Below are 24,800 nucleotides of genomic sequence, written 5' to 3' on the forward strand. Positions count from 1 at the left end.
GTGCTTCTGTAGGAACTCTGTGAGAGGATTTGTTAAGAGCTAAAAGCAACATGTGAAGCCTTTCTGTGCACATAGATCATGTCTCGTTTTTGGTGCTTTCTGCCTGTTGCAGGGAGCAGCCCTTTGGACAGCCCACGCAATTTCTCCCCCAACACTGCAGCCCACTTCTCCTTTGTGCCCGCCCGCAGGTGAGAGACTGAGTCTGCTTTCAGCCTGAGCCAACTATATTATGGTTATTATTGGTAAAAACATGACTCGAATGTTCCTTTTCAGACTTTAATAATATGTATGTGCAGTTCCACATATTTTCTACAAATGGAAGTGATTTCAGGCTTCTAACTACCAGCCTTAGTGTCTCGTCTGCAGGTCGTTAATCGCAGCTTGTTAAATTACTTTAATGACTTTAAAACTGTAATTTTCTCCATCTCCTTCTGTAAGTCTGAATAATGACAAGGCAGATGCTAATGAGTGAATCTGCTCTAAGCTGCAGACAGGATGATAATGAATTAACATAAGAAGTGGACAGACAGAAAGGATGATTTCATGCAGATGGAAAGAGAACACCACACTTTGCACCAAGCCTTATTCTGCAGTCAGTGAGTCACCAGCGCCATCTAATGGATGATAGAGATACCAAGAAATGGCCTTCTGGCTAGCTGAAGAGCTTAAGTTTCAGCTTTGTTGTGCCATTTGAGAAGTTGGAAAATATTTGTTGCTTTCAATGAAAAGACATGTTCAAACACACCAACAAGCATGTCTTGTTATTCCTGTCCTCTCTCCCACACAGTCATGGGCACAGGGCTGACAGGTACCTTCTTTCACATCACTTTGTGTCTTTTCCCAGCATCCCTGTCAATCCAAAGCATTGTACATCATATCATTAAGCCAGGCAGTCAGACCAATCTTATAGATTTGGATTGAAATTGGACTTAATTGGACTTGTTATTCTTAATTTTGCATTACACAATGAGTGCAAATTCCAGGGGTAGTGGGTATGTAATTGAAGTAATGATTACCCTTGTAATTTCTTTGGAATTAAATTCCTTATTCCAAGGTTGATTATGAATGTACTGACTAAGCTACCTGTAAATGGTCTGTTTACTGGGTCATTGTTGATATATGAAGTAAGGCTGCACTGTATTGGAACAAACGAACATTGCGATATATATTTTTCTGTGATCTATATTGAGCTAATAATAAATACAGAAGTTTTCACCAGAGGTTAATGTCCAAAGGCTCAGAGTGGTCCAGCAGAATATGGTGCTGTCACTATGACCAAAAGGACACTGTTTAGAATCCCGGTCACGCTGTTGGCCGTCGGCAGCCAGGGCCTCGAGAGAGCTCAATTGACCTTGCTCTCTCAAGGGTGGGTAGATGGCACTGTCTCCCAACATCACCCCACATCACTCCAGTGCAGTACTGGCATCTGCTGGCCGACGCATCACAGCCGGGTACACGGTGCTTTCCTCAGAGTGCGTTAGTTGCCCGGTGACGTAGCATCGGGAGCATTGTGTGTGATTTTTTTAAATAAAAAATGTTCAGCAAGTCATGATATTAATAATGCGCTCCACGTGTATCCAAAATTGGAGTAAAATAAATGATACTGGCAGAAGTAGAAAATGAGAACAGTGCACAGCTTCCTTTTGCATCAAGCAAAATTTTATATTTAAATTTGTCTTATGTGAGGTTGCATGTCTGCGCTGTGACTGTTGCACATGTCCACATTACGATGCTAAAACGCTATATTGTGCAATGTAAAGTGATTCTTAAAGTTTGAACTTTTAGAGTTAGCTAAATATGGGTGTCTGACTGTCTGCATCATTTTTTAATTATTCATGATTTTAATATGCGCATGTTTGCACATTATTAAGCATGTTTCCATCACTCTTCATTGTGCTCTTTAAGCCATATCACATCATTTGTGTGCACCCCTGTGTGTGCATGCATGTGTTTCTTTGTCTGTTGTCATCTTGCGCTAAGCCAGTCAGATCAACCCAGCAGAGCGAGTGGCTTTATGTTTGTTTTGATATCAACAAGGAAATCATGAAAGATCTGAGACTGATTCTTAGAATTTCTCTTTATTTATTTAATTTTGGATTTTGTTTTGTATTTATTTTGTTCAAGCTCACATTCTCTTTCTGCTCTTGTTCGTTTAAAGGACGGATGGCCGTCGGTGGTCCCTCGCCTCACTGCCATCTTCGGGTTATGGCACCAACACACCCAGCTCAACAGTCTCGGTAAGTACAAATGTGTGTTTAAGTGAGTTTGCATACGTTTAAGTGATACTGTGAGTGTGTATGTACGTCCCCCTGCCTGTTTGTCTCCCAAATGGTAAAATAGCCCTCAGACAAATGTATTGCTGTTGCATTTGATCTCTGCACCAGTCCTTTCCCTCATGGTTTATCCCATTGACCTGCAGTGGGATAACCTCCGGCTTCAAAGCTGCTTTCTTTGGCCCAAAGAAGCGCCAGTGGCCTCGTATTGACACGCTTTCTTCAAAAGAGCTCAGATTCTCATGCTGCTGGTGTCTGCAATCCCCAAATCTGAAAGGATTTATGATGCTTACAAAACTCTTCTTAGAGTCTTGGCAAATCTGCTCAATATTCCCTTCTACTTCTATGTGTCTCCAACTTTGAGACTTTTGCTAAAATTTAAAAAAAGAACAGAAAAAACTAATTGGACAACTATTAAAATACAAAATTTGCTTAGCAAACAAAAAAAATTGATGACTCAAAATGATATCTTCGAACCTGGCTGTGCATTGGAGTCTCGTAGTCATTTTGCTGGCTTAATAGCCCGTTCGCCTTAAGCGCTATCGCCCAACATCTTCTGCTGATCTGAGTGACAGTTGCCGCAGCTTATGCTGTGCCTTCTGCCCTTGTAATCCCTCCCTCTCTGCTTCTCACAGTCATCATGTTCATCCCAGGAGAAGCTGCACCAGCTGCCTTTCCAGCCCACTGCAGACGAGCTGCACTTCCTCACCAAGCACTTCAGCTCTGAGAGCATCACTGACGAGGAGGGCAGGAGATCGCCAGCCATGCGGCCCCGCTCTCGCAGCCTCAGGTCAGACACATACAACACACACATGCACACAATACTAACATTGTCCAGCCATGTTATATATAGTTGATGGATATAGTTGGTGTTGGTGGACTTTGTAAATGTACAGTAACCCCAACCTATCCTGTCTGTCAAAAAAGGACCACTAATAACCACAAATTTGAAAGGTGGGCACTGACCATGCCACAAGAAGCTGGGAAGTGCTGATAATGGTCAAACACCCGATACATATCAGATCAGTGGTAATTCTGTGAGGGTCATAGTTATGCACCTGCCTTAAACTTGATTAATTATGGATCTCTGTATTCTGTAGCTGTTGGAGAAATCAGTTATGTTTGGGTCATACAACTCCACTTCTCCAAAACCGCATTTGGTGGCTAAACGGTTGTCTACACCCCTTCACAATTTTTTTTTCTCCATTAATTTTCTCTCCCAACTGTTGACTCTGGCTGCCCCCAAAATCTGCAGACTAGATCCATCCAGCATAGACTGGACATAGAGAAACCAGTCATCTTCTGGAAGCCTCTGGAAATCTCATTGTTTCCATTGCTGTCCAATCTTACCTGCAAAGGGTTGGTTTGGTTGCGTTCATACATTCCTCTTAAGAATCAGGTCTGTGTCACATTTATGCAAAAGAAAAATTGATGTAGACATCTCTGTAATGTGAACGTGGCCCAAAGCACGCAACACTCTTTACTCAGAAAATGTGACTGCTTTGCCCCCAGTCTTTCTTACTGGTTAAGGCCAAACACTTTGGCTTTGACATTCACCTGACAGAAATCACTCCCGATAAGGCCTTTTCCTTTGGCAAAAGAGATGTTATTCAGCTTCTCTGTCCTTCTGACTGACATGTCTTCATTCTTCTGTTCTCACTTTGCACACTGTCTTCCTCCTTTAACCTGTTAATCTAGACCAAAGACAGCTTCCCTCCTGAGCCTCCCTCAGCCATACCCATCCATATGTTGTATTTCCTCTCGCCCTCTCTCTTTGTCTTTACCCCTCCCTGTTTTAGGTTAAGATGACTTATTCAGGAAACCGTGGCCTTCACTCCAGCTCTGTCTGTATGCACTCAGTGGGGGTTCTACACATCAGAATTATTAGATCCATAAATAATAGATGAGCACAGTAGACTAGCTATTACCACGTTTTACCGATTATGCCCTTCTAGAACTCTTCATCGCTCGTTCTGAAAGAGAGGGCACAGCCTACCACGGTTAATTAGAAGCGAGGAAACGGAGCAATCATATGCTAATTTCTTGGCCTTGGTTAGCAGACATGCAGAGCGAATTGACAGTGGTGCTTTTTCATACAGTGCTTGAGGACTCCTCTTCGTCTTTTCCTTATTGTTGTAATCTCTCCATTGCTTGTGCTTATATATTTATACATTAACATACACAACACAAGCTCAAAATTTTTGCATGTTTTAGTGCACAATTCCTATAAATCTTTGGAATTTAACAGATTGGATTTAATGTGCTATTTATCTTCCACATGAGGCGCGTCATATTTAAAAAAAAAAAATTTCACCCCAAACATGTTAAGCAAATAAACTGTAATTATGATTTAGATTAAGAAGGAGTGCATTCTCTGTAGAGGATGTGAACTTGCACTATATGGACAAAAGTATTGGGACCCCATTGGGGTGTTAGTGAGGTCAGGATGTTGGATGATCTCCACCCCACCTCATCCCCAACTCGCCAACTCTTCCCAAAAGTATTAAATGGAGCACCATCATTCCAGAGAACACAGTTCCACAGCTCAAGGCTGGGGCACTTTATACCCTCCTACTCCTAAGGGTTCATGTTTATCTGCTAATCCTGTTTTATTGTCAATACTTCTCTATAGGGACTAGACAAACTGTGAGTGTTCATTTGCACATCTGTGTCAGCAGTGAGTGCAAATTAAAGTCTCTGAATGTATTCATCAGACAGGGTGTCCACAAACATTTGGACATAGTGTATTTTTTTCTTGGAAAATCAAAAACACATGGGGCACACGTCAGCCACAGCCTCAGTTCTTTGTGGCATGGATTCCGCAAGATTTCGAAAGCATTTCTTTGAGAGGTCCATGTTGACTTCAGACAGTTTTTCTCCTGTTCTATCACATCTTAGAGATGTTCTCTTGGATTCTCTTGGAAGACAAAACTAAAAATACTGTATTATAAGAGAATAATAGCAAATGTGTAGTCAAGCAGTAGATGAAAACATGAGTCCATGCAGGTAAACAGTCAGAAGCACAGCCTTTCATTCTTTATATTCAGGTTTGTTTGCTGTAAAGGATTTGTTCACATACTTTTTAGCTTAGAAAATCAACAAAATGTGTCACTTGTTCACAGACCTTTAGAAGCCCAACATATAGGGCATCATCCATCATGGATGTGCCAAGTGTGCAGGTTACAGCCGTCTTTCTGTGAAATCTTGCTGTAATGAAGCGATCCCTGCTAAACGCTAACAGTCATATTCTCAGTGCTTGCGTGACTAACAAAGCCTGAAAATGCCTGAAAATCAGCCTGGCAGTTGGCAGTTCTGTAAGCAAGCCTGGTGAAAGTATCTGCAATGCAGTTTTATTCAAAGTGCATGGGGTTGGAACTGCCGTTTGAATTCCATTGCAGTGGAGGAATGTTGTGTATAGAAACTAACCTTTTATCTGGTCGAATAGATTATTTTATTCCCCTTTTCTTTCTGAATTGGCTCTGAACATAGTGTTTGAAAATTGGATTCGGTTCAGTTCCTCAACTGGTTCATGTGTGGTGTTTATATAGTACATATAGTATAAACTATAAATCTGCTGTCCAATGAAAACCACGTATCTCCATTTTTGGCATGTTTTAGGATTCTCTGTTGTCTAACTTGGATGAACTCTTATTTTCCATTCTGAGTTAAGAACATTTTTTTTTTCCTTCTCCTGTACAGTCACCATTTTGGAAATGCAGGTTTTTCATTGGACAGCGACCATATGCAGGCTTTTATGTGTTTGTGTAGACTATCCATTCGGTCAGAGGCAGTTGGTTGCCTAATTCCCCCTTTTCCTTCTGTCCTCTTCTTGCCCTCTGTCTTTCTGTCTGTTGCACATACTCAATCATAACAGTCACACGTGCGCGCGCACAGTTCTTTGTCTAGTGAAGGCTGGTAAAGACTGACCATGCCCTCTTTGTTCTCTCCCTACATGTAGATTAAAGATAAGAACTCCCCATTTTACACATCCAGCAGATCAAATCAAAATCGTATTTTGCCTGAAACTGTAATGAGAATCTCTTTCAAGGTCATTTCTCAAAGAAATGAACAATTTTTTAACAGCAAGGTCGTTTTTCTGCTTCCATTAGAGAAAATAATTACATTTCCTAATTATCATCTGTGGCTGTTATTCCTCCGCAGGAGCAGCACACTGATCCTTCTCACACTGAATTCTTTATTTAATAACCAGGAAAATTGCTCCAAGACATTTTCTCTCTCATTTTGTGTCTCAGACTCACACAAGGGCTCACACACACACACACACATCTCTCTTTTTCTCTCAGCTAGAGAAATGCTCTCAATGTGATTGTTAATGCAGCACCCCTTGGCAATGAATCAATCTCTGTCAGACTTAACCTTTTCTTACTGCAGCCTGAGTTTGATTGCAGTTCTTTTTACACAGTTTTCAAGTTGACATTCCTGCCGTTACGACACACCTGTAGACAATAGCCTGTGTGTGTGTGTTTGTGTTTACGTTTCTATTTTGGTGTGGTGAGAAACGGCACCCTTGAGGTTGACCTAATGCGGCGCTCTGAGTGTGTTCTCATTCAATTAGGGTTGGTAATAGAGCAGGCAGGCTGTCGATGGATGACTAAAGGCATTACCTCATCCCTACGGTCACATGACCAGTTTCTCTCCAGTTGGCCAGGGTGACTCACAGACAAACCCCTGCACACCCCCAGCTCGCTGTTGCCAGCATTCGTGGTGGGCTATCAGTTACTCATGCATTGCCCATCAATCACTTGCCGACACATAGATTTTTGTTTATTTATTTATTTTAATAAATGAGCCTTTTCCTTTTGCAGTTGGTTTAGATCTTGTACTTTTCTTTTCAAAATCTGAAAGCAGCTTTCAGAGGCTAGCTTAGGAGTAGTGGTGACCCCACACTTTTTACCTCTTTGTTGTGATGTCGGCGCTCAAACTATTGGCATGATTTAAGCACTTTTAGGCCAAAAGATTTTTTGGTTATGTGAATTTTTACAATATTTTGGTTACCTGATACAGTATATACGTTATATATACTATATAAAGTAAATACGTTATATGGACAAACAGTATTGGGACAACTGCTTGTTTATTGTTTGTTCTTAAGTTATTCAAGTTAAAAATCCTGTTCCAATGTCCAGGAAAGAGTTCTACTAGATTTTGGAGCATTGCTGTAAGAATTTGATTGCATTCAGCAAAGTTGGATGATCAATTCACCTCATCTCAACTCATCCCAAAAGTATTGGATATAGCATCTGGCATTAGGCATGGTGCCAACAGGTTCATGTTTATCTGCTCAAGAGAGTCCGATTTTATTGGTGCTTCTCTACAGGGACTAAGCAAGCTGTGTCTGTGTCAGCAATGGGTGCAACTTAAAGTAGCTGAATGCATCCATTTAAGGGGGTGTCCACAAACATTTGGACCCATATTGTAGTTCTTACATTTTTGCCCTTAAAAGTAATGTAAAAATCATACATTACTTTGAGAACACTGTGGTAATAAGCCATGGTATGCAGAATATTCCTGCAGACAAGAAGCCCTTGATTAATTTTCACCTGTCATACATACAGGCGTTTGCATAAATAGCACCATGTATCCTGTGATTTTGGCAGGTTCAATGCAGGCATTGTCAAAAAAAAAAAAAAAAGTTATTATGCTGTTCTGGTTCATTAGGTGAATCCATTCCTTAAGCCTCATTTATTTGTTTGTTTGTTTATTTATTTTATTTTTGTTTTATATTTCAGCCCTGGTCGCTCTCCCATATCCTTTGACCATGAGATTGTCATGATGAACCACGTCTACAAAGAACGTTTCCCAAAGGTGAGCTACGACCAGAGAGCAACAGCTGTATTTTATCTGTAACTACAGTTATAACTATTTATTTATTTTCGCCGTCAAGATAAAACCTTGTATCTCCAGAATGAACAACTGTACATTAACTTACTTTTAATAAAAGTCCAGAAAAATACTCCATCATTGCCATCAAGTCATTTTCGACCATTTCATATAAAGAACAACTGCCAGATTTAAATATAAAATATGAAAGAAAAAAAATAAAAATAAATAAATAATAATAATAAAAAAAAAGTGAAAAACAAGATTCATTTTCCACCCAGAGACTCTTTAAATAACCACTGGAATGTTCGAACCAGCTTGAATTAGCCCTGTGTAGCTTTCCTATCTGCACAAAGTAATGAATTCCCCTGAGCATCACCTGTTTCTCTGTTTCTCCCTACAGGCCACAGCTCAGATGGAAGAGCGTCTGGCCGAGTTCATGTCTTCCTCTGCTCCAGAGAAAGTCATGCCTCTGGCCGACGGGGTCCTGAGCTTCATCCACCACCAGGTCATTGAGCTGTCCCGAGACTGCCTGGACAAGTCGCGTGAGGGGCTTATCACCTCCCGCTACTTCTATGAGCTGCAGGAGAACCTGGAGAAACTGCTGCAGGATGTAAGTACAAGAGCACATATGATGGCTTGAATTCCCAAAGTGGGGAAAAAAAATCCTTCATTAGGGATCCCTAACACTTCATAAGGTTTGGGCTCTAAGGATTGTGATCCCCTCACACCACCTCACTTTCTGTTTCTCTGTGAGCACAGTGAGGTCATCACAACAGGACAGTCATGTCTGTTAGGGCTATTAGGCCAGCGGTGCTATGGTCACCTGTCGTAGGTCAGTCAGTGAGGCAGGCTGCTGATGTCTTGATTAGCTCAGTCACAGGAGGCTTAACCAGCTTTACGGCTCCCTGTGGTATCATTCAGATCCCTCTAAATCGTGTGTGTGTGTATGCGTGTGTGTATGTGGTTAGAAATGGGGGAAGCACCTCCCTGATTTTAATTTCACACTTCAGTTACCACCGTTGGTGACGAATGACTCCCTCAGACATCCAGAAGGAAGGCTATAGCATGGAGAGAGCGGGAGCATGTTTAGGCGAGAGAGTATGTCTAGCTGAGCGATTGAAATGGAGAGAGAGAGAGAGAGAGGAGGAGGAGAGATGGGGTCAGGCTTTCCCCTCTTTTGGTTGGCTATCTAACCACCCCATCACCGTTGCCTGTCAGAAGCAAATACGCTCGATTCACCAGTGGAATGCTAACACCGCATGAGCCTCGTACACTCATGAACACACTATCGGACGCACCGTCTTGGCATTCAAGGGAGCGAGGATGACATCACCCAGCACAGGCTAATTGGCTGGTTTGGATTGGGGGTTTCAGCGTGACAGGTGGGCTAGAGCGAGGCGACTGTATAAATCGCCTCTTCAGCAGGTGTGTGCCGGAAAGCGCACTTTGGCTCTGTCCCGTGTGAAGGATGGCACGCGTCTCGTGGCAGAGGCGTTTGGAAGAAGAAGAGGTGCTTCAGCACGTTCTGGAACGGTGGGAATGGAGCATGATCGGACACAGCGAGGACCTTACAGTTCGTTTGCCGTTTTGTGAAGACCAAGGTGTTTGGGTGCGTGGACTCGGATAGCACGGATAGCTGCATTTATGGAGTTTTACCATTATGTACTGCTGATATCCTGCTCATTTTGGTGCAATATGTGCATGAAACACATTATTTAAAAAAACTAAAATATAATTAAAGTATGCTTTATTATATATGTTTATTCAAGGCTAGTTGGCCAATTAACCATAAACGTTTTTTTTTTATTATTATTGTACTTCACACTGTTTTACAGTGGCCATATCCATTACATACTGTATTCGTGATTTTACATTTGCTAGAGTGGCATTACCATTGCTTTAGTTTTTGTTCACTGCATGAATGAATCAAAAATTGAACTGAACTGATGCAACGTCATTTTTCCATTGCCATGTCTTTTATTCAGCAGACAGGCTGGATGGAAAGGTCAGGTGAAAATGCCCCAAGGCCATTGATGTCTATTTATTTTTAAATGACCAATCGCTGTCCAACAGTCTCATCATTCAAAACCACAAGAACCAATCTAGTTTCCACGGCCAGTCCTCTGACCATGACGCCTGGCCTCTGATGAATCCTGGGAATTTGCTCCTGACCTCATATACCCTAGGGCAGAGTGCAAGCCAGGCAATTTTATCTCTCTTTTCTCTTGCTCTCTCTCCTGCTCCAGTATCCTCTATCGTCTAGTGAACTGCATATACCATATCTATCCATCAGACTGTTGTGTGTATGTGGATGTCTGTGTGTATGTGTGTTTCTTTGCAGGTTTCATTACCTGTATAAATTATTCAGAAGATGATTAGAAATACCCTGGAGGGTAGAGTGTTGTCAGCTGTAGACAGCTCTATTAGCCTCAGTCCAGCCGCTGTTTATTAACCAAGCAGACCACTCTATTACACATCCCCCTGTGCCTTTTCATCAACTCCCGTTTCCTCTCCTTCACTGTCCATCCACTCGCATTTTGAACAGTAGGTTGCTTTGGAATTCTCATGCTTTGTAGGTATTCCAAAAAGCCCAGATTGTCCCACATCAGAATAGCCTGATCTGATGCAGCTTATTTCATCATGTTCAACATATTTGAAAAAAATTCCAAAAATGTCAGTGATTATTTCTTCATGAGAAGATATCTATAACAGGGCTATGTTTTTTTTGTTTGTTTGTTTGTTTGTTTGTCCCCCCAGGCCCATGAACGCTCAGAGAGTGTGGAGGTGACTTTTGTCACCCAGCTCGTGAAGAAACTAATGATCATCATCGCTCGGCCTGCTCGGCTGCTGGAGTGTCTGGTAAGAGGCCGTCTTCAGGCTTCCAGGCTCTTTGTTAACCTTCTTGTTATTTGTTCTGAGCTCTGCCTGTTTTGCTGTAGCTTATAAAGCAAAGGAGGAGACCACAGCACACTCGCAGTGAAAAATCTCCCAGAAGCAAAATGGCCTAGTGAACCAAAGCAAACACGCACTCTGTGTCCAATGTTATTATTGATTTGTCTGTATGTAAAGCAGTATTACTCGAGATTGTGTTCTGGTCACAGTTCGTGGGTTATCCAATCAAATCTAAGGCACATCTACTTTGTCATTAGTGCTTCTATTGTGCTTACCATTATTGCTGTAATATTCAGTATTTGCCAGGGACCTCTCTTCTTATTTGATGGTCTGGAATGATCGATGTGAGAGTTGTGTTTATTCCACAGTGCAAGCATGCATATGGGTGTGTGAGTGAGGGAATATTCACACACGCTCTGTGTGTGGGACAAGGCTCTGTGGCCCGGCTCACTTGTGTATTTAGAGTAATCAGGTGTAGTCAGCAATGTGACAGCATGCAGAATGGCTCCTCCCTAATGAAGCCACAGCAGCTGTTTAGCTGTGCTCCTCCAGCATAAAACAAATGATTCACGTTTAATGGTGTAACCAACCTGATAGTTAAAACAAAAAATGGCTACAGTGAAAATATTTTTTTCTTACTGATAGTCTTTATAAACTATAACCCTCTTAGCCTTTTGTGCCATTCTGGCCATTCATTAAGCCAGAAAGGACACCTTCATGATAGGACCAAAGGGCTATTGAAAGTTCTAATGTTAAGACTCTGGGAGCCATGCACTTTACTTGAATTTCTGCAGCCATGGTAAAAGGGGTTGTGCTTCATTTCAGCTTCATGATGAGAGATAAGCACACAACATAATTTGGGTGTTTTTAAAAAATATTCTGAAATAAATTGAGCTTCTGTTAACTTGAGCATCTTTTTCCTATAGGAGTTTGATCCAGAGGAGTTCTACCACTTGCTGGAGGCTGCAGAGGGCCATGCTAAGGAAGGCCAAGGCATTAAATCAGACATTCCCCGCTACATCATCAGCCAGCTGGGCCTTACTAGGGACCCTCTGGAGGGTAGGACCCTTTTTCATCAGATCTTAGAAAAGGGAACTGTGTAATATTTTTGTTAGTCAGTTAACATCGCTAGCACACTGCCACAAGTTCTCTGCACTCTCTTGAGTATTAATGGTTTAAACATCTGCAATTCCTGTCCTGTTCTCTTTTCTGTGCACAGAAATGGCCCAGCTGAGCAGTTATGACAGCGGAAATCCAGAAACACCTGAAACAGAGGACTCATCAGAGGTGAATAAACCTGAAATAGCCCAGTTCAATGTTTCACAGTTTTTTGTTCTTGAAGACGCAGATAAACTGACACAAGTCAGAAAAAGTGAAGTGCAAATTCAGCAAATTATAGAATTAGGGAATACTGTGTATGGGTTTTCTGAGTGACTGGAGGGTATCTGCTTTTCTTCAGAGTCGTGGTGCTACAGTACAGCCGCCTCAGCCTCAGCCCAAAACCAAAACTCCAAGAGAAGAGGACTTTGAGACTGTCAAACTTATCAGTAATGGAGCATATGGGTAAGGTGCTCTTGAATTACTTGTTTTACTCGACTTTATTAAACCCAGTGTGAAAGTGTAAAGCAAAATCAGCCACCAAAAATGAGCACCAGAAAAAAAGTAGTGAAGTAATATGGCTATATATGCAATACTGTTTGCTTCCTTTAGGGCTGTGTTTTTGGTGAGACACAAAGAGACCCGCCAGCGTTTTGCCATGAAGAAGATCAACAAGCAGAACTTGATCCTGAGAAACCAGATCCAGCAAGCCTTTGTGGAGAGGGACATCCTCACTTTTGCTGAGAACCCCTTTGTTGTCAGCATGTTTTGCTCCTTTGAGACACGTAGACATCTCTGCATGGTGATGGAGTATGTAGAAGGTAGGACACTTGTGAATGCAAATGCACATTGTAGTGAACATACTGTATGTTACCGTTCAAGAGGTCTAAATCATGGTTTAATCAGTTTTATTGCAGGGAAATGTAGAACTAACACTAATTCCATTCAGTTTCACGGGTTTGAAATAATTAATAGAAAGTTAGGATGCTGTCATTATATTATGAACAGAGCTGTACATTAGCTGTATCTATTGTACTGCACAGTCTAGCTGAAGATATTAAATTTGCATTTCTAGTTTATGGTGTATAATTAAATAAGTGTCCACGTTCTTATTGTGAATATAAAATAACACTTATACCATAATCTTAAGTGAATCATAACCTTTAAACTGTAGTTGATGTATCCTGTCTTAAACCTTGATTATCATTCTGTGTTGAGGTGGGGACTGTGCCACTCTACTAAAGCACATCGGAGCTCTGCCAGTGGATATGGCACGCATGTACTTTGCTGAGACTGTTCTGGCACTGGAGTATCTGCACAATTATGGTATTGTGCACAGAGACCTCAAACCAGACAAGTAAGCCCACCTAACTCTCTCTCTCTCTCTCTCTCTCTCTCTCTCTCTCTCTCTCTCTCTCTCTCTCTCTCTCTCTCTCTCTCTCTCTCTCTCTCTCTCTCTCTCTCTCTCTCTCTCTCTCTCTCTCTCTCTCTCTCTCTCTCTCTCTCTCTCTCTCTCTCTCTCTCTCTCTCTCTCTCTCTCTCTCTCTCTCTCTCTCTCTCTCATACAGACACATACAGGGATTTTCACATTTCAGTTTGTTGCCTGTAATGATTTGAGAAGTTTCTTTGGCGGCTCACAGACTCAGACAAACCGACATGAAATAAACAAACCATAATCTCTTTTAATACTACAGTATATCAATAAACATTTGTCTTTGGTTTACAATTTCAGCCTTCTCATCACATCCATGGGACACATCAAACTGACAGACTTTGGTCTATCAAAGATTGGCCTCATGAGTCTCACAACCAACCTATATGAAGGACACATTGAGAAAGATGCCCGCGAGTTTCTAGACAAACAGGTATGAGTGTCCAGCCTGGCATGTGTTCATATGTGCCCTCATCTGGCCTTTCCCTAACCTTCTTTCTCATTTTGTCTGCCTATCAGGTGTGTGGTACCCCTGAATACATTGCCCCAGAGGTGATCCTCAGGCAAGGTTATGGGAAGCCTGTGGACTGGTGGGCCATGGGCGTCATCCTGTACGAGTTTTTGGTAGGCTGTGCTCCTTTCTTTGGAGATACCCCCGAAGAGCTGTTTGGACAAGTTATCAGTGGTAAGTAGAAGAAAGAAAAGCATCTACTTGTAGCTCTACTATATTTCCTACTCGCTGTGTAATGTATTATTGATAAATTTTAATTTGGCACATTTCATGCACCTCCCTTGGTCTGATTTATCCGATATGTTTATTTGCCTCTTTTTCTTTTGTTTTCCATTTGCTTTAGATGAGATAATCTGGCCTGAGGAAGATGAAGCTCTACCTCCAGATGCTCAAGACCTCATTTCCAAACTGCTACGACAAAATCCACTCGAGCGATTAGGAACAGGTACACACATATGCACACCATACAAAAAAACTGTACTTCTTCTCTAACCACTTTCCTTCGGTTGTAAAGAGTTGTATTATGTTTACTTTTGTTGGGAATCCGTAGGAAACTTTGACTTTGACATGTTCTGTGTCTCTGGTTCCTTTTGATGTACTTCACTGCTTTTGTTCTTTTGCTGTGAGGGGGAAATGATTTGAAGAATGACTGAGCAACAGTAATAGACAGAAGGAGAGAGAATGCCTAAAGCTACTAATTGAACATAATCTCTCTCTCTCTTCCTCTCCAGGGAGTGCGTTTGAGGTGAAGCAGCACAGGTTCTTCACTGATTTGGACTGGAACAGTCTTCTGAGACAGAAAGCTGAGTTTATTCCTCAGCTTGAGTCTGAAGATGATACCAGCTACTTTGACAGTAAGCCTTCAGTCGTGATGTCACTTTCCACAAGAACAGCTTGTGGGGAAAAGACTGCTTTTCTTTCATCTTTCTCTTAAGCTCACTCACAGATCTTTTTTATTTAATTATTTTTTTTCCCAGCTCGCTCGGATAGGTATCACCACCTGGACTCTGATGAAGAGGAGGACACGAACGATGATGAGCATGTAGAGATGCGCCAGTTCTCTTCGTGCTCTCCGCGATTCAACAAGGTACAAACACCCTACCGTACCACATAAACCATTTTACTTTTTTTCTATCGCTCCTCCTGTTGGGCTACCTGTAAAAATGTAGAGATGCTCCTCAGGGCCTGATGGAGTGTCTATTGTGTGTTATGTTCAGGTGTACAGCAGTATGGAGCGTCTGACCCTACATGAAGAGAAGCGCACCCCTCCCCCCACCAAACGCAGTCTGAGTGAGGAGGGTGCTGAGCGCATCGACAGCCTTAGTGGTCTGAAGTCTCGTGACCGCAGCTGGCTGGTGGGCTCACCTGAGATGTACGTACTCCTCTTGATCCTCAATTGTTGCTTATTACTATTTAAGACTACAGTGAAGGTTTAAAGAGAATTGGGACTTCTTGCTCCTTCCCCTACAGTCAGAAGGTGGAATTTGGGCTTTGACCCACCACTAAAGAAGCACACGCTTTAATGCATTTCTGGACTTTTAAGAGATGCAGAACCAGCATTCTACTCTACAGACGAATATAAAGAGTAATAGTACAGAATTTTACATGGATATGACATACCGCATTACACAGTGCTTGTGAGCATTGTCTTGCCCACTTCACCATACATACATAATGTTTCCAGTTAAGTTAGCAGCCTAGAGTACCAACAGTATAGACACTTTTCTCCCTATGACAGATGAGTGGAGCATCACAGTAGTTTGGAAGCTGTTATTTTAAGGTTGAAATGCTCCTTGGTGTTGAATTAACAAAAATCCGGAACGTGTGGTGTTGAATTAACGTGTTGCATAGGTAGGTGTATGTATCGTTAGGAGTCTTGCTTAAGGACTCTTTTTGGTGCAGCATGGTCGGGTTTACCAGCTGGGGAACCAAACCTTAGTCCATTGCAGGAACAGCAGTGTAACCCATTATTTGACACATTTAAAAACAAAAAAACATGTTTTGCTAAAAAAATAAAATAAAAGCGATGTATGTAATGCTCTTTAATGTTTATATGGTAGGCCAGGTTATCCTGAAACATTGCAGTACATTGTAGTTGCATCGAGAGTGATATGGTATAAGCTGAGATTGCTGCCCTGCTGTGCTGATAGTGAATTGATGTAACCATTTGAGGTGGTGGGAGATTCACACTGTACAGGGCTGTAGACTTTTAATTATTTTTGACAGGAGAGATGCATTCATGCATTCAAACGGTACAATAGTCTAGCTAGCACAACTGATAATTAGTTACAATGCTATTCTTGATTAGCACCCAAGTGATGCACAGTGTGCAAATGTAATTTAGAATATGTCACATTAATGTTGAAATGTCATATGTATGTGTACCCCCAGACTGCGTAAACGTCTGTCTGTGTCTGAGTCTTCACACACCGAGAGTGACTCCAGCCCTCCCCTGACCGTGCGGCGCCGCTGCTGCTCAGCCATCATCGAGATGCCTCGCTTTGCCATCTCCAGCGAGGAGGAAGGGGCGCGGAAGACTCCAGTCAGGGGACCACGCAGTGAAGAGCTGCCCTCTGCTATCCCAGAACTGCCTGTGGAGAGGGAGCTCAAACTGGATGAGTCTCCAACCACACCTGGGTCCACCTCCAGCCGAGCCACACTCACACGTTAGTGCACTTGTTAAGCTCTTGCCTCCATTCTCTTGCTGTTTGCAACAATTGTACAACTGCGCAAAATGGCACACCACTAATATGGAATATACATTATGTTCTTGTTTATGTGCGTAGCTGGTAGTTCTGGAGATGTAGGGGATCGAGGCTCTCCTCGCTGCAGTACTGATGGATCAGATAACTCCACTCCAAAGGCCATCAGTGACCTGGCTGCCCGCAGAGCCCGTCACAGACTGCTGTCAGGGGACACAGAGAAACACACGTCTCGGCCCCTCAATAAGGTCATAAAGTCAGCCTCTGCCACCACGCTTTCGCTCATGATCCCTGCAGGTCAGTAAATCTTAATGGACCAAAGTATTTCAGCATATAAAGGCTATTTTGCTGACATTGATTTGCACCACTGGGGAAAAGTAGTAAACCACGGTTTCTAGTTAAAGTTCTAATTGTTTTTCTTCCCCCATTACTTATCACCTCTGCTTCAGACCACCATGGTGCATCTCCTCTGGCCAGCCCTATGTCTCCTCACTCTCTCTCCTCCAACCCCTCGTCACGGGACTCCTCGCCTAGCCGGGACCTTTCCCCTGCTGTCTGCAGTGTTAAACCCGCTATTGTTATCCACCGAGCAGGCAAGAAATATGGCTTCACCCTACGGGCCATCCGAGTCTATATGGGAGACACAGATATCTACACTGTGCACCACATGGTCTGGGTGAGTTGGTGAATAAGTGGATGTGCATAAAAAGGAATATGCAGCAAAATACTAAAGGTTCACATTACTCATACATATCATGTGGCTAATATGCAGTGTGTATTTGTGATGTTTTCATCCAGCATGTGGAGGAGGGAGGGCCAGCTCATGAGGCTGGTCTGAGAGAGGGAGATCTCATCACGCACGTTAATGGAGAGCCAGTCCATGGGCTCGTACACACTGAAGTTGTGGAGCTCATTCTCAAGGTTCATTTTCAGAGACGCTTACACACTTTCTTACACTTACGTCATCCTTGTTTTAGAGATAATGCGTCTAAAATATGCATTTTTTAACCCCCTCCATACAGAGTGGTATTAAAGTGTCCATTTCTGCTACACCATTTGAGAACACATCCATTAAAGTGGGTCCTGCCCGCAAAACAAGCCACAAGTCTAAAATGGCCCGACGCAACAAGAAGACCAAGACCAAAGAGGGACAGGACAGGTAAAGTTTGTTACTTTTTCTATTAATTCTTTAGTAGTTAGTATTGCTTTTGTTTTTGTAAATGGTTGGAAATGTGTATGTTTATGTGTTGGTGTTTGTGTTGGTGTGTTTCAGCAGTAAGAAGAGGAACTCTCTATTCCGGAAGATCACTAAGCAGGCATCCCTCCTTCACACCAGTCGCAGTCTGTCATCCCTAAATCGTTCTGTGTCGTCGGGTGAGAGTGTCCCTGGCTCCCCTACGCACATGTCCCCTCGCTCCCCTACACAGGGCTACCGCTCTACGCCAGATTCAGCTCACTCTGGTAAAAACTTAGGATATGCTAATAGATCACTTATCAATGTTAACACATAATTTTTGGTAACTGCATTGGGACTACCTGGGGGTGGTGTTTTTTTTTTAATTTTTATTATTAGTATTATTATTATTTTTATTTAATGTTATCCTAGTTTTAGTCACATCCAGTTACTGCCTCTATAACATGATGCTACCAGTGCTGGGAGGGTGAAAGTTGGCGCACACTCATGAAGCAAGCTACCTTTATCTTTTTAAACGGTCACTAATGCAACAGCATCAGCTACACCAGTTTGGTTAGCCCTGGCTAGCATTATGCAGAGTGATTGGTGGAGAGGAAGCATAATCCTACCCACCCAGAAAGATGGAGGCCGCTTGTGCTCTCTGGGGCTCCCAGTCTATCAGTGTGACAAAGATTGGGCCAACGCTGTAGATCAGGGGTGGGCAACAGGGGCTGGAGTCCAGCTGATTCATGCTCAAATGGTCCAGCTGTTTATGGGCTAGTTAATGATGCTGCTCATGTTGTTAATACAATAACTAGTACATTATTCAGATTAATACATGTTAACTATTCAACCTTTTTGGTTTCACTTTTTTAGGGATGTTTTCTAGGATCATTTTAGAATTTTTATGTATCCTTTAATATCATGGCCATTGCTAGAAGCAACAGCTATTGTTGTGAAACTTTAATGGTCTTCATAAAATGTTACTCCAATGTAAACCTTGGCTATAAGCTTGTTTGTGCTTTCTTCTGTTTTTCCAGTTGGTGGAAATTCCTCTCAGAGCAGTTCTCCCAGCTCTAGTGTTCCAAACTCTCCTGCCAGCTCTGGCCAGATCCGCCCCAGCTCCCTGCATGGCTTGGCCCCGAAGCTACAACGCCAGTACCGCTCCCCTCGACGCAAGTCTGCTGGCAACATCCCCCTTTCGCCTTTGGCCCGCACACCTTCCCCCACACCTCAGAGTACCTCCCCCCAGCGTTCCCCTTCACCCCTGCCCAGCCACGCTCTGGTCAGCTCCTCCATCGGCCAGTCTTTTCCCGTCAAGCTTCACTCCTCTCCTCCATTGGTGCGGCAGATCGCCCGGCCGAAGAGCGCAGACCCCCCTCGCTCTCCCCTCCTCAAACGTGTGCAGTCGGCCGAGAAGCTAGCAGCCTCTCTCTCTTCCTCCTCTTCATCCCCCTCTCCCTCCTCTGCAGGAGATAAGAAGCTGCCTGTGGGAGCCAACCGCAAGCACAGCCTGGACATCTCTCACTCAGAGTTTAAGAAGGAGATGCTTCAGCGGGACCCCAGCTTGCAGAGCCTGCAGGAGTCCGCTAGTGAGACCCTGTTGGGTGGGAGGGTGTCTCCAGCCGAGAAGGGCAGCCTGCAGAAGCACTCTGCCCGCAAGCTGAGCAGACAGGAAGGCCCTGACTCTGGGACGGGCTCTCTGGGGTTGGCGCCTGGTAAGAGCAAGCTGAAGGACAAGTTGTCTGCTATCAGGCAAGATCGAGCAGAACGCCGCGAATCTCTGCAGAAACAGGACGCCATCCATGAGGTGGATTCGTCTGAGGATGAGACAGACGAGGGGTCGGAAGATAGCCAGGAAGGACGCAGGACAACTTTCGTCCCTCCTAGCCACGTGCTTCGGCCCACGACTGTGATGGGATCGCCTCATGCTATCAGGATGGGGCCTGCTGCTCTACCCACTCTGTCTGTGACTCCTTCCACAGTAGCTCAGCCAGGCTCTCCTCAGCTCAGCCAAGGACTACAGGCCCAACAAACACCAACTACATCTCTGGCACAACCTCAGGCAGAAGCCAAATCCTCTGAGCAGAAACTCAGCCAGACCCCTATATCTGCTCCCACTCCTGCCTCTACCTCAGCACTAGCAGAAGATTCCAGTGGGAGAGGGGGAAGAATCCTCGAGTCTTTGTTCAGTGCTAAAACTAACACTCCTCAGTCCAGCCCTCTGATTAGCCCCTTTTCCACTCCTGGCAGTGCGTTCACCACAGTCAGCAAAGACCCCTTTCTGAAACCCACAGTACCCCCTCTAGACCGGAGGACCTCCAAAAGTGTTGAGCCCAGGGCCAAAATGAGCAGCAAGCAGGAGTCCAGCACAGTGCCAGCAGTGACCAGGGAGTCCCCAGTGTCTACTACACCAACTGGAGGCATTACAAAGGAGATGAAGGAGGCAGACAATCGGAGACAAGCAGCAGCTGCTGCCGCTGCTGTAGCCGCTGCGACGTCCTCCTCCTCCTCCACACCCACGGAGAGCGGAGTGGATAAAGTGGTTTCTCAGCTGGCCACAGTGGCCAAGAGTGTGCTGGGCCCAGTGAAACTCAATATACCAGGGACCAAAGAAGCCCATGAGAGGAGCAAGGAGACTAGACCCCCGGCAGAAGCTCACTCAAAAAGCAAAGAGCCTCGTTTGGACCGTTCTGATTCACCTGATACGTCTTTTCCATTTGTAGCTTCGGCCTCCCAAACAGGGAGAGTGCCGGAATTGCCTTCTAGACAGCCAGCCACCAAATCTGAGCCACCTTCCACTTCTCAAAGGCCTGTGGAGCTTTCAGGAGCTTCTAAGAAACCCTCTACCCCGAAAGACTTATCCCAAACTGCAGGAGAGCAGCAGGACAGGCCAGGAACTCCACGCAGCAGTGCCCCCCTGAGGCCTGGACCTGAAGCACAGTCTCAGAGCCAGAGCAAACCCAGCTCCTCCACACCACAAGACAAATCCAGCAAGAAGACGTAGCAACCATGGAAAACCGGGGAAAAACGACAATTAGTAAAACTTTGCGCAACTCTCAAAGCTTGCATGTGTACAGAATAGAAAATACATACTCTCAGTCCACACTAACCATGAGGAAAGAGGTGATAGAGGAAGATGCAGGCAAAGGAGTCTTGGATTGTTCTATACTGTGTGATTCTAACATTAACATGGGCTTTATCGCTTTTATTTTTTCCCTTTACACCTTTTCTCAACATTGATTTTATTAAGTTCACGTTTGTTGGCCAAAAAAGGAAAATATGGGGCTAGAAATAAACAGATAAAAGAAAAGAGTCAAACTGCCACATTCAGTACCTCTCCACAAGATGATTAGGCTCTCTGCTTGTCCTGTTGTAGTTCTAGTTGTGCCTTAACACACTTCAGAAAAACTCACTTTTAACATCCCTCCACTGTTCGTTCTTAGGAGGGTAAGATGTATCTCAGCAATAAAAGTAGCGTATGCTTAGCAATTTGTATAAACACATCAACTTAAATATTGTAGCACCCTACAATAGTTGGCTGGAAACCAAACGACATTTTCCATTAGTCTCTCTTACGCCAGTTCTCAATCTTTAGGTACTGAATATACTGCATGTCTTAATTTATGAGCCTGGAACGCTGCACATTTGAGTCGTAGTGATACACAAAAAAAAGCTTGTTGTGTGGTAGAATAGTGGACAAAACAAACCCCATTTTGCATCTTGTAATTTCACCTGTAAAGTTGTTCTCCCTTAAAACAAACAAGAATGCAAACTGTTCAAAGCAGAAGCTTTCTGAGGTCAGAATAAGATTCGATGTGAACTTTCATTTTCCTCATCTTGTGAGTTCTTGGTCTATCACGTAAAGCTGTCTAGTTGTAGCCCCGCATACAAATCTGTGGCAAATTCTTTAGCAGTTTCTGTCTGTAATTAGTGATAGTTGAGTAACTGGGCATTTGGACGTGCCTGATGTAGAGGGGAATGTATGTGATGGAGTGGTGGTAATGGAATGTGGTGGCTACGTCTGACTTTAACGCTGGCACTCACGCTCCTGACTCGCTGTTGTGAGGAACTAGAAAGTGTTCCAGATTAGAAATTGGTTTTATAGTTTTTATTTCTAGCCCCTGCTCTCTTGCTTTCTTTTTTTTTTTATCAATAACAACTAAAATGTTCTTATTTTTAATATCTGGACCAACTTGCTGTGTTCTTTCTGTATATTTGCCACTAATCTTTTAAGGTTAGAAGACTTGTACATGCTTGTTAATAAGTGAATGTTAGACAGTGAGTGAGCGTGTGTGTGAATGTATGTGTGCGCGTGTGCTTATATAAATGAATATTTAAAGTTCTGTTTGGTGTTTTATAACCAGTGGCATTGGGAAGTCTTCGATTAGTGCCCTGTCTTTGCCATATTAGCCCTGTCGAATTTAGCCTTTTTTGTTTTTGTGAAAAGCAGGCGCAGAAGATGTATTTGCACAGTCCCTTTTTACATACTATAATATGAATATGAAATACTAATAAAATACAGTCCAATCAGATCCCCGCCTTGTTGGGGTCTTGAGGGGTTTGACCAATCGTGTAAACCCCTTGTTACTTGTTGATGTGTTCTGTAGCTACTGTACCTTAATATGTTCTCACCACCTTGCGTTTAATGACAGTGTAGATGCCTGTGGAAGCTTGAGCTCGGTCTTGTTTCGCCCCTCTTGTCATCTGTGCTGATTTGGACTCTTGAACAGCAAATGAATGGCATTGGTTTTTTGTTTGTTTGTTTTTGTGTTCCTGTTTGTTTCTAATGCTACTCATTGGTTAGTGAAGACTCCTAGATGGTCCAGTTTCAAACAGGGATATTGCTGTGTGGTCTGGAGGTCTTGGACTAAACCAGTCTTGAAAGCAACACACTTTCATGCCTCCTAAAAGCCCAACTTAATAGATTCCAGTTTCTTTGCTTTTCTAGACTCCCGTGTGACTCCCAGTGGCTGCTGCAGGTCACTGGCGGTATGTACAGTTATGAGATGCATTCATAAATGTTCTGTCTATATGAAATGTGAATGGTGTCTTGCACATTTTAGCGTTTTAAAATCATAAAGGAACGGAAAGCTGTTGATCGCCTTTTGAGCCTGAAGCTTGACTCCTGACGTTGAACATCACCGTTCAGCTTGTGAATTACAGTGTAACGTGGGCACCGAGTAAGAAGTAAGATTAACACTGCGCAGATCTCACATTTTGATTGTATCCTCTTGTCAGAGGTGGCGTTCTGTATGTATAGCTAGATTTGAAGTAGTGTGGAGGAGTAGATTGTAAAGGACGCTTATCTGTCTTGCACCGAAGTGGCTCTGTTTCAGTCCATAGCTTAGTAAAGACTGACTCCCTACAAACAGCACCAAAAGCTACAGTATCCCTGTCTGTAAGCTCTGTATAGTGGGCTCTGAGTCCTAAATCGAAATTCAGCTTGACTAGACTGAGGAGGAGTTGCGTAAAGCCTGATTTGAAGGGGGAAGAGAGAAAAAAAAAACTATGGTCTGTTTTTGGTGTGCGTGCAGGTCTGTGTGGCAGGTCACTGCTGAGTCCGTGTGTATTACTAAGAAGCCTGTCCAATGGGCCACGTCGCCTTAGAGGTGTGAATGACCAGAAACACAGCGTTGTCAGTGCAAATGGTCTGCATTATAGTTCATAGCCTGTGGTTAAAGTATTCTAATTATACTCCATTACTATAATGTACAAGCCAGTTTGCTCAAGCTAGATGTTTTCTCTAAGGTGTTGGTGCACTAAACACATTAACACTTGAAAAGATGGGTGTTTAAAGACTGGGTGGTAATGGCACTCTTGTTCATGCTCATATATGATGATTATGACTGATGACTGAGGGCTGTTTGTTAGGATGTAGTAAAAAAAAAAAATCCCTAATCCGGAGGTAGCCATTCACGTCGTTAAAGCCAAGCCAGGTGTTGCAGCTACGTGCCATAAAAAAACACACACACAGACACACACACACACACGCGCTGCTGGTGGGATAGCTTTTCCAACGTGAACTTGGCAAACACTTGCGCCCCCCTCCCCCCTTAGGAGAGTCTTGTACGCGACAGGAAACCACTAAGCGAATACACGCATATCCGTTTACTTACTGTTGCTGGAGATCAGTGACTACACTCATAACCACTCACTCCTACCAGCCCCCCTTTGCCCCTCATATGTTAACTCCTAAACGCTGTTTAGAATGTGTACAGTGTGCAGTGGGATAGAGCTGATAACAGTAAAAAGACTGCTGCCTCTCTCACTACACTCAATGATATGGGATCATGACTGGACAGAACAGGTGCTCCTGAGGGACTTCTCCAGGATATGGTGGGGTCCACACTAGATATCTCATGTTCTCTGTGTGTACGCTGTGTTTGTGCTCTTGGGCTGAGCTGCACGGAGGCTGTACAGTAATGAATAAGCGTAAATGGGCTAAGGAAAAAAGAACTGCTAGTTAAACCAGTGCAATATCTTTTTATTTTCTATTGTGGTAAAGACGCATGTTTGTTGTAACTCCTTCCTTATGAACAATAAAGGTTTTTTTTTCTAAGGAAATCAGAAGTCCTGCTGTTTTTATATGTGCGTTCACCAGCCTCACTAGATCATCATGGCCAACTTCAGATTGTCACGTGTAGAATTTAGTTATCTTGATTAAATGCTGGGAATGTGCACAGCGAATCTGTTTTAAACTCTTGGAAGATGATGGTTGTCCATCTGTGTGCTGCCATACACGCCGTGGTCCTGGAGGCACCCTGCCCTTTTAGTGCTTTAACATACCCCCTGCTACTCTGAAGGGGCTTGCTAATGAGCTGATTGGTTCATGTTCATGCACTGCAGAGTGCCTCCAGGACCTGAGGTTAAG

At 43.4% G+C, this 24,800-nt stretch overlaps 1 protein-coding gene across 7 annotated transcripts in view; it reads left to right on the forward strand.

Moving 5' to 3' along the window:
- Positions 1-24,493, forward strand: part of mast2 (microtubule associated serine/threonine kinase 2) — a 151,007-nt gene extending 126,514 nt beyond the window's left edge. For 4 of the 7 annotated variants that reach the window (XM_072684307.1, XM_072684311.1, XM_072684313.1 and 1 more), the window contains 25 exons: positions 113-188; positions 788-808; positions 2,159-2,237; positions 2,909-3,063; positions 8,024-8,099; positions 8,518-8,727; positions 10,875-10,976; positions 11,936-12,068; positions 12,229-12,296; positions 12,469-12,572; positions 12,720-12,928; positions 13,326-13,464; positions 13,840-13,972; positions 14,059-14,224; positions 14,394-14,495; positions 14,782-14,904; positions 15,028-15,137; positions 15,268-15,422; positions 16,442-16,716; positions 16,837-17,049; positions 17,202-17,428; positions 17,551-17,673; positions 17,775-17,911; positions 18,026-18,213; positions 18,967-24,493. In XM_072684307.1, coding sequence (XP_072540408.1) covers positions 113-188; positions 788-808; positions 2,159-2,237; positions 2,909-3,063; positions 8,024-8,099; positions 8,518-8,727; positions 10,875-10,976; positions 11,936-12,068; positions 12,229-12,296; positions 12,469-12,572; positions 12,720-12,928; positions 13,326-13,464; positions 13,840-13,972; positions 14,059-14,224; positions 14,394-14,495; positions 14,782-14,904; positions 15,028-15,137; positions 15,268-15,422; positions 16,442-16,716; positions 16,837-17,049; positions 17,202-17,428; positions 17,551-17,673; positions 17,775-17,911; positions 18,026-18,213; positions 18,967-20,933 — 5,291 coding nt within the window. In that variant the 3' untranslated portion in view covers positions 20,934-24,493. The remainder of the gene's footprint in view (positions 1-112; positions 189-787; positions 809-2,158; positions 2,238-2,908; positions 3,064-8,023; positions 8,100-8,517; positions 8,728-10,874; positions 10,977-11,935; positions 12,069-12,228; positions 12,297-12,468; positions 12,573-12,719; positions 12,929-13,325; positions 13,465-13,839; positions 13,973-14,058; positions 14,225-14,393; positions 14,496-14,781; positions 14,905-15,027; positions 15,138-15,267; positions 15,423-16,441; positions 16,717-16,836; positions 17,050-17,201; positions 17,429-17,550; positions 17,674-17,774; positions 17,912-18,025; positions 18,214-18,966) is intronic. The other 3 variants (XM_072684308.1, XM_072684309.1, XM_072684310.1) reach the window with 3 other exon arrangements.
- The last annotated feature ends 307 nt before the right edge of the window (positions 24,494-24,800 follow it).

This window comes from Salminus brasiliensis, chromosome 7 (genome assembly GCF_030463535.1).
Source record: "Salminus brasiliensis chromosome 7, fSalBra1.hap2, whole genome shotgun sequence".
Taxonomy (NCBI): Eukaryota; Metazoa; Chordata; class Actinopteri; order Characiformes; family Bryconidae; genus Salminus; species Salminus brasiliensis.